The sequence below is a fragment of the Macrotis lagotis genome, chromosome 1 (assembly GCF_037893015.1).
Source record: "Macrotis lagotis isolate mMagLag1 chromosome 1, bilby.v1.9.chrom.fasta, whole genome shotgun sequence".
NCBI lineage: Eukaryota > Metazoa > Chordata > Mammalia > Peramelemorphia > Peramelidae > Macrotis > Macrotis lagotis.
Window position 1 is genome coordinate 155,256,430 of NC_133658.1, and position 16,346 is coordinate 155,272,775.

The 16,346-nt window shown below is 40.8% G+C and overlaps 2 protein-coding genes across 9 annotated transcripts in view; one reads left to right on the top strand and one right to left on the bottom strand.

Annotated features, from left to right (window-relative positions):
- The window catches only part of HMBOX1 (homeobox containing 1), a 275,712-nt gene extending 269,205 nt beyond the window's left edge, over positions 1 to 6,507 (bottom strand). For all 5 annotated transcript variants that reach the window (XM_074209195.1, XM_074209193.1, XM_074209192.1 and 2 more), the window contains exon 1: positions 6,253 to 6,507. The gene's annotated coding sequence lies outside the window, so the exon portion shown is untranslated. The remainder of the gene's footprint in view (positions 1 to 6,252) is intronic.
- INTS9 (integrator complex subunit 9) overlaps positions 6,039 to 16,346 on the top strand; it is a 123,439-nt gene continuing 113,131 nt past the window's right edge. For 2 of the 4 annotated variants that reach the window (XR_012473267.1, XM_074209189.1), the window contains exon 1: positions 6,945 to 7,063. Coding sequence is in view for 1 of the 4 variants with exons in the window: in XM_074209189.1 (XP_074065290.1) it covers positions 6,959 to 7,063 (105 nt within the window). In the remaining 3 variants the exon portion in view is untranslated. Of the gene's footprint in view, positions 6,327 to 6,944; positions 7,064 to 16,346 lie in introns of those variants that run through there. The other 2 variants (XM_074209191.1, XM_074209190.1) reach the window with 2 other exon arrangements.

The window sequence follows — 16,346 nt, forward strand, 5'->3', positions numbered from 1 at the left end:
GCTTAGAACACTAATCTTGGGTTAATGAAACTAAAGGATTCTAAATCACTAATCTTCACATCTTAGTTATAATTTTAACCAAAGTTTAAAGTAGAAAAGTTCAGTCCCAGGTCACATTCAGTGTAGTTATATCTACTTGGTGTTTGGATTTTTTTCCCCCCTATAAAAAAAGCGATCACATACACACAAAGTTACTGCCATTTGGAGTATTGTGCTAATTATTAAAATACAACAGTAAGAGGGCTATCAAAGTATTCCAATAATGAAGGATCAACCATGCTACTCACCTCTTGACAGAGGTTTGACAACATTCAAGGTACAGAATGAAACATGAAAAGCATGTAGATCTGCTTTAAGAACTTATTTTGCCTTCATTTCCAAGAATACCTATCTTCCACACTTCCTGTTCCATGCACCATGGTACCTCTCCCATTAACATAGACCTCAACCCAGGGGCATCTCAGCTCCAACAGGCCAGCTTTTGCTTTCTCTTGCAGGGTCAAGCAGATTGCCACCTAATATAGATAATCCATCCATCCCCCCCCTCCCAACACCAACTTTCTTGCTTTGACTCTTCCTTGCTTATATGCCTAGAACAGTATGTGTACTTACAAAGATTCTCCCCCCCAAAAAAAATGAAAATAAGAGTGTATAAAAAGTAATTTTTTAAAATGAATTGGACATTCATAAGTAAACAGACAAGTAGGATAGTTTTTAAAGTAGCATGTTGGATTTAATATATAATTTTTCTTAAGCATGAGAAACAATAATCAAGATTCACAATTTCATATATAATTTTCTTTTTTGCTCTTTTTATATGTAATTTTTTTGGTGTTTTAAGTTCAGTACTTTTTAAAAAAATTAATTCCACTAAAACTAAATACAGACAACAATGAAAGGAAAATATTATGACTAAGAGTTTATTCTCATAAAAAATATTCAAACACCAATAACACATTCATAACAGAAGGCTGAACTTGTAAGCTTAAGAATGAAGTGCTTCTTTCCACAGAGAAGTTGAAGCAACTAGGTGGGAGAGTAGATAGAGAGCTGGGCCTGGAACCAAGAAGATAATCAGTCTCAAACAATTACTAGGTATTATGCACCTGGACAAGTCACTTAACCTGCTTGCCTCAGTCTCCACAACTATAAAAGGGGAATGATAAGAGGACCCACTGGGAAAGATGGTGAGCACTTAGCACAGTTCCTGGCACTTAATAACTTCTATAAAATATTTTACTTCCTTTCTCTTCCCTCTCAATTTATTCCTTTCCCCTGATCTGGCAGGTACATCACAATACCACTGAAAAGGAAGAACTTGATACACAATCCAAAAAAAAAAAAAAAAAAAAAAGAGAACACTAAGAAAAAAAACAAAACTCATATTTTATTTTTTAATTTATAAAATAAATGTCTTTCGTGAGGGGAGAAAGCAGTTAGTCCTGGTCCAATGTACTTTAAGAAACTTACTCTAACACCACCCTTAGGATTCATGGTGTGAAATTATTTTTAAAAAAGCAGGCTGTAGCCAGGTCCTTCCAGTAACTAAATGCTCTTGGACAAGGTCCAAAGTAGTACTACAGTGAATTTGTCATGTGTTTTATTTAAAGTCAAGAAACAAATTATCTGAAACAGGGAATTAAGTTTAAATCTTTATTTTTCACTAAAAATACTGCAAAAGAATTTCCTTCATTCCATCACTCAAACTTTCTGCCCAGGAGATCCTAAGGTCTGCCTTACAAGAATTATCTGGGTGGTAGTTATTGTAATTCCTTCAAACTTAATCTTCAGATATTACAGGTAATTTAAAAAGGAACATTGTCACAGGCGGCTAGGTGGCACAGTGAATAGAAGCAGCAGCCCTGGAGTCAAGAGTACCTGAGTTCAAATCCAGCCTCAGACACTTAATAATTACCTAGTTGTGTGGCCTTGGGCAAGCCACTTTAACCCCATTGTCTTGCAAAAAACCTAAAATCAATCAATCAATCAATAAATAAATCAATAAATGAAAAATAAAAAGGAACTTCAGGAGATATCTCCCATTTTCAAAGTGATAATAGGTATGTTATGATATAATCAATTAAAAATTAAAGTTTCAATTCTGGAAGGCTTCAAAACTCTGGACACAGTAAACAAGCATTATTTCTTGGCAGAGAGGAGATGAATATTGCTAAGGTGTTTTTAAAACCATGTCAAGAAAACATTTTAATTATATACAAAAAGAAAGTTCATAAGAGGACACAAATGCAATTCTGTTATTCTCTTAAATTTAAAATACATTTCAGAAAACTAGATAACTGAAGGTGTAGAGTTCATGTAAAATCTTTCAATATTTGCATATTGAAATGTTGACTGATAAAGTTTTGATAAAAAGGTAATTTTTTAAAATAAAGTTTATTATATTAAAAAATTTCTTTCCCAGTCAGTTATTTGAATTTCATGTAATGTCTATTCTATAATTGTGACAACAATCATTGTTCACATTGTCTACTGAATGTTTGTGATTCTGTCTTCTTATAGTAGACCAGATTTCTCAGACATACTCCAGATTTATACAAATTTATATATAGCACTTTTGCAAATATACTATCTATTTTCATGTTTTCTATTTATAGACATCTCTTACAAATTCTACCAAATCCAGGAACAAAATAAAAACATGATGAAAAATTTGAGGAAATGGTTGAGCAACTAATCTATCAAATAAGTTTTTAATTTTTCAAAGGTGAAGTAAAACATAAGATCTGTTAAACTATCATGATATATAAATCAGCACAGATTCTTGCCCATCACTTTTTCATTTACCCTCGAGTAAAAGCAATGAAAGTAAAAATAATAGTCATAGGTCTTAATTTGTGCAAATAGTTTCTAATTCCAAAAGCAATAATTAAGTTTAAACAGTATTTATATTAAAAATGAAGAGAGATACTGGTAAGCAGGTTGCGGGCCAGTCCTTAGGTGCTGTCTCATCAAGGAGCCAACCCTTTGAGACTATGGCCTCAAAAGGTTAATTTTGCAATATATACATTGCATTCTTGGCTTTTATTGTACAGTCAATACTAAAAACTTGTGTTGAGTTTTTATCTTTGTAGCATTTTAGATAATGTTGTTATTTGTCCTTTTGTTGTGCAGAATGGAAATCATATTAAATAAACCTCGAGGGTTGGAAAAAAAGAAGAGAGATTATGAAATCAAAGGCATAGAAAAAATAGACTTACAGGAAATTTAGTTTAAATAATTCTAAAAGTATGGCAAAAGAAGTAGAATATACACCAAGGATTTAAATGGACAGATTTAATTTGAAAATTTGCACTGATCCTGTAGTTAATACAAAAAAAGTACATTCATGCTAGCATAAAGTTGTCATAACTGACATATTTACAGTTATAAGGTTGCAATAATGATGAAGATTTATTTCAAGGATATCTTAAAATAATAAGTACTATCATGAGGGGAAAAATAGGAGATGTGGAGAAGAGTTGAGTTCAAATCAGCTGTGCAACTATGGGACTGTAACCTCTGTAACTGACCATGGGTGAATTCATTCTGTAATGATTTTACTGAATAAATTATTGTGTATTCATTAGATATTTATGTCTAATTTTGGACAACTTAAGGTTGAACAATGAACAATGTATTATCCTAAAAACTAAAGAGTCCCTAAAAGAGAATAGAAACAACGCTGGACTGAGAATTAGGAAATGTGAGTTCTAGACCTATTTCTATCATTAACAGTTGGGTGACCTTTGATAACCTTTCTGAGGCTCAGTTTTCTCATCTGCAAAATGAGGGAATTGTACTAGATTTCCAAAAATTATCTTGTAACTCTAAGATTATTACATATTGATGCACATGCGCCCTCTTCTCTCTCTCTCTCTCTCTCTCTCTCTCTCTCTCTCGTTGATCTCAAGACTTTTTATACTACTTTGCAGTTAAAGTTCAGTAAATGTATTACATTAAACAAGCAACAGATTGGGTTAAAACAGTGCAGATTTTCAAATTCGCATATTACAGGAAACATTTTTAGATGAGATCACATGAAAATAAATGTGTCTTTCACAGTTACAGGATGAAATTTTAAGTTGGCCAGGCAACCAATGCCCTGATTTTCCACTTCTTTTTGCAGGCCATATGACTTCCACATGCTGAGTGTTTTAGGCTGTAACCTGCAATGAAGATTTTACAATATTCCAGCAATTCAATAACCAATGCTCAAAATGCAACAGTAAACATTATACTTGGATAAGCATGGATTACAACTCAAGATTTCAACTCAAATACTGCACAAAAATAGGAGTCATTGGGTTTTTCTCTAAAATGTATTGTTTTCATTTCTAAAGGAACATCAAGACAGTAAATCAGTAAATATCCATTGAAAAACTGGGCAATGGGAAAGTAGACAGGTTAAGAGATACTCCTTGATATTTATCTTTTCACTTACATTTTGCTTTTGCATCTAAATAATTCCCGGATGAAGTTTCTATAGATACCTCATATTCCAAAGTTGTATGACATCTTTTCTCTAAAGGGCTTAGTTTTATTTTCAAAAATTTTTAAATTAACATTAACAAGATATGAGCAAATAATTTTAGAAATCTGAAAAAAATCTAACAATTGCAGTGATGTTCTTGGAGGGGCTCAAAACAAGAAAATAAAGAATGTAAACACATTAACTGTTTCTATGTAGGTCAACCTAAATATAAACTTGTTAACTCACACATTTGCAGTTACCAGTCTGTTTATTGGTGTGAATTGGTCATTCCAGAAAGTCTCATTTCCAGATCAAAGATAACAACATACCATGAGTTATGTACAGTAGTTATGTGAATGCAGAATTTTGTTGCTTCCAAGATCCCACGTTGACAGCTCATGATGAGTATCAAAAACTAGCAGATTTGGAATAAATGCATTTAAATACCTTCATTTTCTAAACACCTGAAATTATTTTTCTCAACTCCTCTATTTCTCAAGGAAAAAACAAACTGTTCCCAGAAGCAAAGCTTCAAGAAAGAACTTAATTTAGGGAATGGAACAAAGTGTTCAACAACCAGTTTCCATCACTTACTGTCACCCTAAAAGCTGTTAGAAATGTTGCTAATGCGATTGAAGCTATAGTTTTTCGGATGCTATCTTCTCATAATTGCAGTCGAAACTTTCAAAAATAATTGAAATTATCTTTCCAGAGTTTTGATTTATATACATAATTCGAACAGGTGAAATAAATGGGTTTTAAAGAATAGGAATAAAGAAATTTAATGCAGGGAACTGCAACGTTAAAGTGATAATTACCTGTGACAGAGTTGGCAGAAAAATGATGCAGATTATTCCCTTCTAATGATGCAGGGAATTGCAAAGCCAAACAACATACGACCATGTCAGGGAGGAAAAAACAAAAAATTTAAAGGCACAGAAGATAGTCTCCACCAACCAAGAAATGTCAGCAGCCCCGAAAGCAGATGGAAGGGGAAAAAAAAGAAAGAGAACCAAGAAGAGAAGAGCACAGGGCCGGTAAGGCTTTTGGCACCTGAAGGATCCTGACGGAAACTGGCCAGTCACATCACCCAGAACCCGGGCACTCAAGGCAGGACTCCTAAGCCCCGGTGGGCATCAACAATGCCATTTGTTTCTAGGGATCAACTTTCTTTCCTACAGAAAAGCAAGGAGAGCGGCGGCGGCGGCGGCGCAGGGCGGGGTGGAGGGGAAGGCAGCGGCGCCCCCGACTCCCCGGGCCGGGCGGCCGGCAGCCGGGGCTCCGCAGCCCACTCCCCCTCTCCTGCGCCCCCGACGCCCACAAAGCTCCGCACCTTCTTGAAAAATTCACAAAACCATCCGATGCCGCCGAGGGCCATCACCAGAGCCCGCTCCGGGCGCCCCCGCGGCGGGGAGAAGCCCGCCGGCTCCGGGGGGCTCCCCGCGTCGGGCGCCGCCGCCCCGGGACACACCTCGCGCCCGCGCCCCCCCCAAAGTTAAGGACACTTGCGAAAACGAAACGCACGCGCGCGCCGACACCCCTCGAACCGCCGCCTCGCAGTTTGGCAAACTCCAGGCGGGGGGGGGGGCCCTCACCTCCACGCCCGGCGGCGGAGTTCGCGGGGCCCCCCCAAAACAGCCCTGCCCCACCCCAGAGTCGGGCCGCCCGGCCAGGCACCCCCTCCGGACACCGGGGCGCCGCGGCCGTGCCCCCCGGCCCCGCGGGAAAGTGCGGCGGGGGAAGGCTCGGGGCGCCCGGCCGCGGAAAGCCGCTCCACTCACCTCAGGAGCCCGCTGACTTGGCTCTCCGGCTCGCGGGCAACCCCCTCCCCAACGTCCCAACAAGAAGGGCTGAGGTAGGGGGGAGGGGTGACTTCCGCACGGGGTCCCCGGCGGGAGGGGGGCTGGGGAAGGGGGTGGAGGCCGGTTTGGGAGGAGGGGAAGGGGGAGGGGAGGCCCCTGTGTCCCAGTCTCCCCCTGAAAACCTCTCTTGTCTCAATCACATCAGACTGACTGTCTTTGTCTGGCTGACAACCGCCATATTGATATCAACAGCCCCGCTCCCACCTGCTGCCGCCGGGCGGCCCTGGGAGTTGTAGTTCCCCGATCCCTGGGGTAAAAACACGGGCCGCGGCACCGAGCGGCCCCTGGGAACTACAGCTCCCGGCAAGGCCCGCGCCCTTCCTCTTCCCCATAGGGAGGAGGGAAGGGGAGAATCGGCACCAACCGGGACTACAGGTCCCACAATACCGCGGGCGCTGGGTCCGGTGAGGGGACATGATATCATCTTGGGGTGTGGAGAGGTTAGAAGAGAAGGCGATGGGGATAAATCGTAGCCGACAGAGGGAGGAGTTCTGGGAGGAAAAGGAAGAAGAATGACCACAGTTCCCATCGCGAAGTCGCGGGCGTACTACGATTCCCGTCATGCCCTGGGAGCGAGGGGGCGGGCCGACGGCGTAAGCGTGGGGGGGGGAGACTATATTCCGTCATGCTCCAGGACGCCGCGCGGCGGAGGCCTGGCCGGAAGTCCGCCCGAGGGCGCGAGAGAGGCCGCTGCTGGGCGTCGCACGGCGAGGGGTTCGCGATGAAGCTGGTGAGTCCCCGCTCGCGGCTCGTCGGGCCGGCGCGATGCCCGACGCCTGCAACCCCGGGGGGTTTCTTTTGTGGAGAAGCCACGGGGAGGGGGTGGAGGCGGGCAGGAAGCCGCGGGGCCGAAAGGCACGGCAGGACCAGGGTAGCAGCTCGGTGGCGGCGCGCGCCGGGGCCTCCGCAGGCCGCGGCCGCCTTTGACGTCTCCTGCCCACGATGCCATGGCGAGGCTGATGACTTGGGGGTGACAGCCCGACCCCGCCTGTTCATAATCCTGCTTCTGGTAGCTCCTGGACGGGAGGAACGAACTCCATCGGAGCCCTTACCCCCGTGGCGCACGGTGCACTTTTTTTTTTTACTTTTTTCCAAGCCAAATGAGGTTAAGCAGCTTGCCCAAGGCCACACAGCTGGGTCATTATTAAGTGTCTGAGGTGGGACTTGAACCCAGGTCCTCCTGACTCCACTGCGCCACCTAGCCGCCCCCTGGTGCACTCTACCTCGGTGCCTCTTGACTTGGCATGGCGGTGAAACCGCTCTCTTCAGAATTATGTTTTTAAGAACCTTTAAAAAAATGTAGAATTAAAAAACAAGCCATTATAAGGAGATAGTTATCCAGATAATTTAAAAATCAAGCTCATAGACCCTAAGGTTGGAATACATACTCCCTGGGATCCCTTCTGGAGTTGGGGCTTTCCTTCCTATTACTATCAGTCAGCTTTTTAGGGATTACTGTCGGTACAACACTGACCCACAGTTGGGAAAGCTTGGAAGAAAAGTCCCCGCACTCGAAAAGCTCAGCATTTTGTTAGAGAGTCAAAATGAAGCTACATAAACCAGGCATTGATGCCAGATGGTGTAAAAATGCACACCCAGAGAAGGGAGCAGGTTAGACCAAATCCAGCAAGCCGTAGGCTAGGCTTTCTTTACTGGAGAAACAGCATGAACAAAGGTTTGACAACTAAGACTGTGCAATCCGAAAAGGAGTTTCTGGTCCCTTCCAGCAGAGGCAGAATGACTTACTGGACAGAGCCAGTTTCAGAACTAGGAAATCCTAGGTCCAAGTCATGACCCAAAATACTAGGCTGTGACACTCTGAGGCAAGTTGCTGGCCCTAGGTAATTCACTTTTAAGATTATATATCATAAAGCAAGTTTCTTGATCTTTCTTCCCCTTATCCATGAAATAACAGTGCTGAATGGGCTGCTAGGTGGCACAGTGAATAGAGCACCAGCCCTGGAGTCAGGAGTACCTGAGTTCAAATTCTGCCTCAGACACTTAATAATTACCTAGCTGTGTGGCCTTGGGTAAGCCACTTAACCCCATTTGCCTTGGGGAAAAAAATCAAAAAACTAAGAAATAACAGTGCTGGCACCTATTCCCAGAAGCCTATGTCCAAGTCACAGCAGCTAGGTGGCCCAGTGGATCAAGTGCCACACCTAGAGTCAGGAAGATCTGAGTATAAATGTGGCCTCAGGCACTATATATATGTTTCAGATAAGTCATTGTTTAATCCCTGTTTGCCTCTGTTTCCTCATCTATAAAGTGACCTAGAGAAGGAAATGGCAAACCATTCTAGTATCTTTGCCCAGAAAACCTCAAAAAGGAGTCATGAAAAGTTGGAAATGTCTGAAAATGACTAAACAAGCACATACAATGTATCTGCCCTCAAAGAACTTACATTGTACTTGGAGTTTTAACTCGAGTATGCAAACAGGTGCATGACTATTAAAGGAGGAGGACAACTGTAACCACTAAAGGAATTAAATGTGTCTTTTAAGAGAATTAGGAGACCAGATACCTGGAAAAAGAAAGTGCTTTCATCTCAGAAGCAGATTTTTAAAAGGAAGTTCTTTTATTTTATCTTATTTGTTTGTTAGTTTTTACAAGGCAAAGGGGTTAAGTGTCTTGCCCAAGGCCACACAGCTAGGTAATTATTGTCTGAGGCAGATTTGAACTCAGGTACTCCTGACTCCAGGGCTGGTGCTCTATCCACTGTGCCACCTAGCCACCCCTTATTTTAATTTATTTTGAGTTTTACAATTTTTCCCCTAATTTGACTTCCCTCCCCCCATCCCCCACAGAAAGCAATTTGTCAGTCTATACACTGTTTCCATGGCATACAATGGCATCCAAATTCAATGTGATGAGAAAAATCATATCCTCAAGGAAGAAACAAAGTATAAGAGATAGCAAGATCAGATAATAAGATACCAGGTTTTTTTTCTAAATTAAAGGAAATAGTCCTTGAACTTTGTTCAAACTCCACAGTTCTTTCTCTGGATACAGATGGTATTCTCCATTGCAGACAGCCCCAATTTGTCCCTAGTTGTTGCACTGACGGAATGAGTGAGTCCATCAAGCTTGATCATCACCCCCATGTTGCTGTTGGGGTGTACAGTGGTTTTCTGGTTCTGCTCATCTCACTCAGCATCAGTTTGTGCAAATCCCTCCAGGCTTCCCTGAATTCCCATCCTTCCTGGTTTCTAATAGAACAGTAGTGTTCCATGACATACATATACCACAGTTTGCTAAGCCATTCCCCAATTGAAGGACATTTACTTGATTTACAGCTCTTTGCCACCACAAACAGGGCTGCTGTGAATATTTTTATACAAGTGATGTTTTTTACCCTTTTCCATCATCTCTTCAGGGTATAGACCCAGTAGTGGTATTGCTGAACCAAAGGGTATGCACATTTTTGTTGCCTTTGGGCATAGTTCCAAATTTCTTTCCAGAAATGTTGGATGAGTTCACAGCTCCACCAACAGTGTAATGGTATCCCAGATTTCTCACAACCCTTCCAGTATTGATCATTATCCTTTCTGGTCATACTGGCCAGTCTGAGAGGTGTGAGGTGGTACCTCAGAGAAGCTTTAGTTTACATTTCTCTAATAAGTAATGATTTAAGTGTAATTTTTCATAAGACTATGGATAGAAGCAAATATTGTAAAGGCAAAGCCATTTTTATTTACACACACATACATCTATATGCATTTGTATATATTTTGTTTATGTGTTTCATTTGTGTCTTAGAAACTATTTGGAGTTTTCTTGTCAAAGGTACTGGAGTGGTTTGCCCTTTCTTTCTACAGCTCATTTTACAGTGTATTTACAAATGAGGAACTGAGACAAGTAGACTGATTAAATGACTTGTTCGGTGTCACTCAACTGGTGTCTGAGGTCAAATTAGAACTCACAAAGATGAGCCTTTCTCTCTCTAAGGCCTGGCACTAAACACTGTGCCACCAAGTTATATCTGTGTGTTCATTTGTGTGTATATGTATGTATACATACATATTTACATACATTGTTAAGAATTGACAGTATTAAGGAGATTATTTTTTGCATTGGTTTATCATCTGAAATATATTCCATGAAGCATGTGTTGAGATACCCTAGCTGATTGCTACAGCCCAAGCTCATGGTTGAACAACTTGGGCATATTGGATTGAAGGAACAATGCTTCTTTCAGCCTCTTGATCTCCTGATGGTATACAGACCACCCATCCAGGGAAGGTGGTCTGCCCAGAGAAGTAGACCTTTAAAAAAGTGGCTGCATCCTCAGGCTCTCTTCCTATTTGTCAAATATAATTCACCTCAGGCAGCTAGGTAGCACAGTGGACAGAGCACCAGCCCTGGAGTCAGGAAGACCTGAGTTCAAATGTGTCCTCAGACACTTCATAATTACTTAGTTCTGTGACCTTAGGCAAGTCACTTAACCCCATTGCCTTGGGGGGGAAAATAAAAATATAAGACACCTCTTTTGAAACTTTCACTGAATGGGTAAAATAAGGGCAGTTAATCTTTTCTCCCACCCCAGCAGCTTTGTGTCAATAAGCTTAAGGTAGCTGAAATACATTTGTTGACTTAAGGATGCTGAACTTAGACACCTGGCTGTTTCTCCTATGTTACATTCCTTCTGTGAGCATAGGTGAACCAAATATCAAACCTGAGCTGGATGTGTCCAGCCCTGGAAGAAACCTTTTGTATTAAGAGATTTGATACTTCTGGTCCTCAGTTGGAGATGACTGGCAATATTGGGAGTGTTCTGCAACTATATCCTTCTTAGAGAACCTGATCACAGATAAGAGAAGAACTTCTAAGCTTTGTTGTTGCCAGAATGCCATGATTTGTAGGAATTTGATTGAACAATGCAGAGTCAAGGTGAAGGAATAATACCAGTGCAACAACCCTTTAAAATACTTTATTTTTGATTTTTTAAGCCTCAGCTTCCTGAGAGAGTAAAACAGTAACTGGGAAAAAGCAAACAAAGCTTTCAGTGGATATTATGCAGTTTCCTACTGCCCCCTAGGGAATTAAGAGATTATAGAACAAGAATTCCACAAAATGAGCTAGCATGGATGATCTGTCTGCATCTTTGGAAATAAACATCCATATGGATGAGATCACTAATCCATTTAAGTAAAACAAAAACCCTGAGTCATCAACCAAACATTATATTAAATTCATTGTACTTTGTTTAAAAAGGCTGAAGGACGGTTGATATATTTTAGAAAGATTTCCATCCAAAATAATTAAGTAAAATAAAATATACTTGAAGTGACAAAACCTGAACAACTTGTTTCAAAGATATCTAAATGGATTTTATCATATTATCTCTGGCTTTGCTCATGAAATCATGTTGAATATATTTAAAAGAATGATTGGCCAGAGATGAAAAAAGCAGGTTCAGAGAAGCTTTTTTTGCTGTTTTTGTTATTATTGTTTTTGTATTTTCCAGTGGGACAAAAATGCCATCTTATGGGAAATGTTTTCCAAAATTTTCTTTGCTTTTGTCTTGGCCTTATCTCCAATTTGATGCTTATTTGTTTTTTTAAACAAGTACTAATCTGAAATAATTTCTATTTGCAAAACAGCAAGGTTTGACAAAGCTTAAATCCCCCTTCATAAGCACCTCTTTTATTCAAAGAAAGTAAATTCATCAGCATTCCTCAGGCTGCCAGTTATCTGCATAAACATTGTGTGTTAGGATGGAAGTAAACTGCTCTGATTACCACAGTGAAACAAAGAAGTAACCCAGATATTAAAGTGGATTCTGTAGCAGAGATGTTACACTTGCCACTGCAGCCCAATACCACAAAACTTTTGTGCTAGACCCAGATAAAAATCTAATTGAGAAACTAAATTTAACAAAACACATTAAATTGAAATAAAAAATAGATAATGTTAATCTGTGATTTTTCTAAGTCAATATACATCCATCAGGGATCTCTTTCTGTTTGAGTTTGATGCCATTGCTCTAAAGGATTATTGGAACCAAAGGAAAGAAGGCTAAGGGATTAAGAATCTAGAGGGAATAACATAAAAGAAAGTTATTATAAAGGCATTATTGTAGTTATGTACAAAATGAGCCTGCAAGTATTAAAAGGCATTATGATGTGATCAAGTCATGGATTGGAAGTTATATGTTTTGACCTGAGAGCCAGACGGATCTTCACTGAGTCTCTTTTCAACTTTAGATGAGAGATAGTACTTGTTGGAAATCGTAGTACTATTGGAAGAAGAGAAAGACCCATGTTCCCTGAGGGAAGGCTACTATGGGCTGGCCTAACTTCTATCTGCCCCATAATAACCACTCTGTCCTTAGACTTCTGATGAACCTGCCTGATCTCTAGGCTTAGGTTAAGAGACCTTTCTCTGACTGTATGCTGTCTTGACTTTATCCCCTGGGGAAAAGCAGCTAGGGGCTGGCAGAGCAGCTTCCATCTGAGCCAATACAAGGCAACTTCCATTTTCTGCTGCCTACCTAATTTTTGGCTAGTGATTTAGAGAGAAGCAATCTCTCCTTTGATCTCATAATTTTCATTGTGTGCTATGCCTGTCCTGTGGAGGAAGAGAAAAAACAGCTTCAATCTCCTGCTTAATCTCCAGCCTTCAGAAGGAAACACTTGGTTAAATAGAGGTCTCCTCTTCACCCAGTCTGACCATGGATCTTCCATCTCATGCTTTTCTTGTCTTCTGCCTTATCTCCAGCCTATTTGAATAAGAGTTGTACCTTCCACTCAATAATGAAGTTTCACATTTGGTTTATATCCCGTAAATTCCATAGATTCTGAACCCTTGTGGGTCATCATCCATATTCCATTCCCCATCCTCTTCCTTCAGTTCCTTATTCTGATCACCTTTAACCATCTTATCCCAAGGCTCAACCAAATGCTACTCCCCCCTTCTACCCCAATTCTACCTACTGAGTCTTATGGAATACCTGCGCCTTAGTAGACAAACTTAGCTTCATCCTTTTCCTTTTCCACTCCTTCCAGGATTCATTGAAACCTGTGGATGTGGGTTTCCTAACCATTCTTTCTGACCCTAGCAGTTACTTCAGTCATTCTCTGCTCAATAGTCAAGGCTATTGGAATTAGACTACTCCTTGTTCCGCATTGCCACTTCCCAGTTCTCTTCCTACTCCATCACTTAGTAACTTCTCTTTTAAGGTCATTACTATTCTTATCCATCATCTCTAATTCATATCCTGGTAGCTCTTGTTAGCAGACATCCAGGTTACTCCCTTTCCTTCCTCAGTGAGTTTGGTACCTGGCTCCCTCACATTTTTTCTTGCTTCTCCAGCTCTCACTCTCCTATTAGAAGATTTCAGTCCCCTGACTTTCCATCCCTTACTTCTCAACCGTGCCTGAGCCACACACACATAAGATCTTATGGTTTGATCTTGACCTTATCCACAAATGAACTTTCTCCATCTTTAAGAATTTTGAACTCTCTTTATCTGACCACAGCCTCTTGGTTTTACTGCTTCTCTCTCTGCCTTCCCTTACCAAATCTTTTTGTACATATCATTACCTCCAGTTCCTTGAGCCCTGGGTTCTCTCAGCCTTGTCCCCTGTAGTAGCTCCACTTTTCTCTGTTCCCCATCTTGACTTCTTGGGGAAGCATTTCAATTCCACACTGCCCTCTTGAGTCCCTGGTTCCCTTAAATTGTTCCCTGCCAAGCCTCACCCCATCATCTCATCACCGTCCCTCATGTACACATCATCTTCAACCATTCTGACGGGGTCCACTACAAATTTATATTAAACAGCCTCCCCAGGACTCTCGTTGCCTCCTGGCAATCCTTTTACATTTCCCTCATGAATTCATTATCCCACTTTCTACAACAGTTCTTGCAGATCTTTTCATCCCACAAACCTGTGTCTCCCCATCCCCATCAGCTAAGAATCTTGCCTCCTTCCTCATCTCCTGTTTCTCAGATGTCTTATGCTAGTGTCTCCTTCACCTTGTCTCACATGGTAAAGTAGCCACATGACTTCATCTGGCCACATCACTCCCTGCCACTCTCTATTGGGCATTCCATGCCCACTAATCTAACCTAACCTACCTCTCCCCTCCTTTTTTTTTATTAAAGATTTTATTTATTTAGACTTTTACAATTTTTCCCCTCAATCTTACTTCCCTTCCCCCACCCCCCACAAAAGGCAATTTGTCAGTCTTTACATTGTTTCCATGGTATACATTGATCCAAATTGAGTGTGATGAGAGAGAAATCATGTCCTTAAGGAAGAAACAAAGTATAAGAGATACCAAGATCAAATAATAACATATCAGTTTTGTTTTTTGTTTTTTTCTAAATTTAAGGTAATAGTCCTTGGTCTTTGTTCTAACTCCACAGTTGTTTCTCTGGATACAGATGGTATTCTCCATTGCAAACAGCCCAAAATTATCCCTGATTGTTGCACTGATGGAATGACCGAGTCCATCAAGGTTGAACATCACCCCCATGTTGCTGTTAGGGTGTACAGTGTTTTTCTGGTTCTTCTCATCTCATTTGGCATCAATTCATGCAAATTCCTCCAGGCTTCCCTGAATTCCCGTCCCTCCGGGTTTCTAATAGAACAATAGTGTACCATGACATACATATACCACAGTTTGCTAAGCCATTCCCCAATTGAAGGACATTTACTTGATTTCCAATTCTTTACCACCACAAACAGGGCTGCTATGAATATTTTTGTACAAGTGATGTTTTTTACCCTTTTTCATCTTCTCTTCAGGGTATAGACCCAGTAATGGTATTTCTGGGTCAAAAGGGATGCACATTTTTGTTGCCCTTTGGGCATAGTTCCAAATTTCTCTCCAGAAATGTTGGATGAGTTCACAGCTCCACCAACAATGTAATGGTGTCCCAGATTTCCCACATCCCTTCCAACAATGATCATTATCCTTTCTGGTCATATTGGCCAGTCTGAGAGGTGTGAGGTGGTACCTCAGAGAAACTTTAATTTGCATTTCTCCCTTCTTTCTTCCATTGCTCCCCACCATATACTCTACTGACAGTGACTTCCTGGCAGTTCCTCTATCCAGATGTTCCTTCCACCTGCTCCAGCATTTTCTCTGGCTGTCCCCATTCTGAAGGTCTCTCCCTCCTTATCTCTGCCAATAGCTTCTCTCCCTCTTGAGCTGCCTTCCCTTTTTTAATTATTTCCTATTTTCCTTGTACATATGATACTTACAAGGAGTGTTTTTTCTTGTTAACCTCCCCATTATAAGCTCCTTTAGGGCAGAGACAGTCTTTTTACTCTCCTTTTATACTTAGCATTTTGCACAAAGCCTGGCACAGTAGGGGTTAATTGAATGTTCATTGACAACTCCTCCTCAGAGTTATTTGGAGGTAAGTATTTTATAACCTGAAAGTGTTAGTTATTAAATTGACTTTGGTGTTTCAAGTGCAATTGATTAGGTTCAAAAAATAAAGATTCTTTTTATGTAATCTTAGTACCTCACTGCTAAAACAAGTTTCTGTCTTCTCCAGGTTTGGCTTCTGGGATTGTCATCTCTTGACTCACCTACCTTCTTTTTGGTAGATCTTTCCTGATCATATATAAAATTTTTGTGAGTGGTACTATTGTAAATCTTTTCCTTGAAGAGATATCTGCTAGTATGATATTAATTATTATCTGTTGCTGAAGTATAAAACAGTTGCATTTTTATTAGTTGAACCTAGTGAATTAGGACCTTCTAGTAACCATAAATTTTTTTTCTGAATTTACATTAAAAAGAATGGCAATATGACAAAGTGGATAGAGCAGTGAACCTGGAGTGAGGAAGATTTGTTGGGTTCAGATTGGTCTTGTGACATTGGACAGGTCACTTAATTTTTGTTTAACTCAATTTCTTCAACTATAAAAATGAGGATGATAGTAAGCTCTTCCCAGAATTGTTGAGAGGAACAAATGAGTTATTTTCAAAGCTCTTAGCATGGTGCCTCGAATAGTGAACTTTGTATAAATGTTAGTAGTCATAATTGTTGTTGT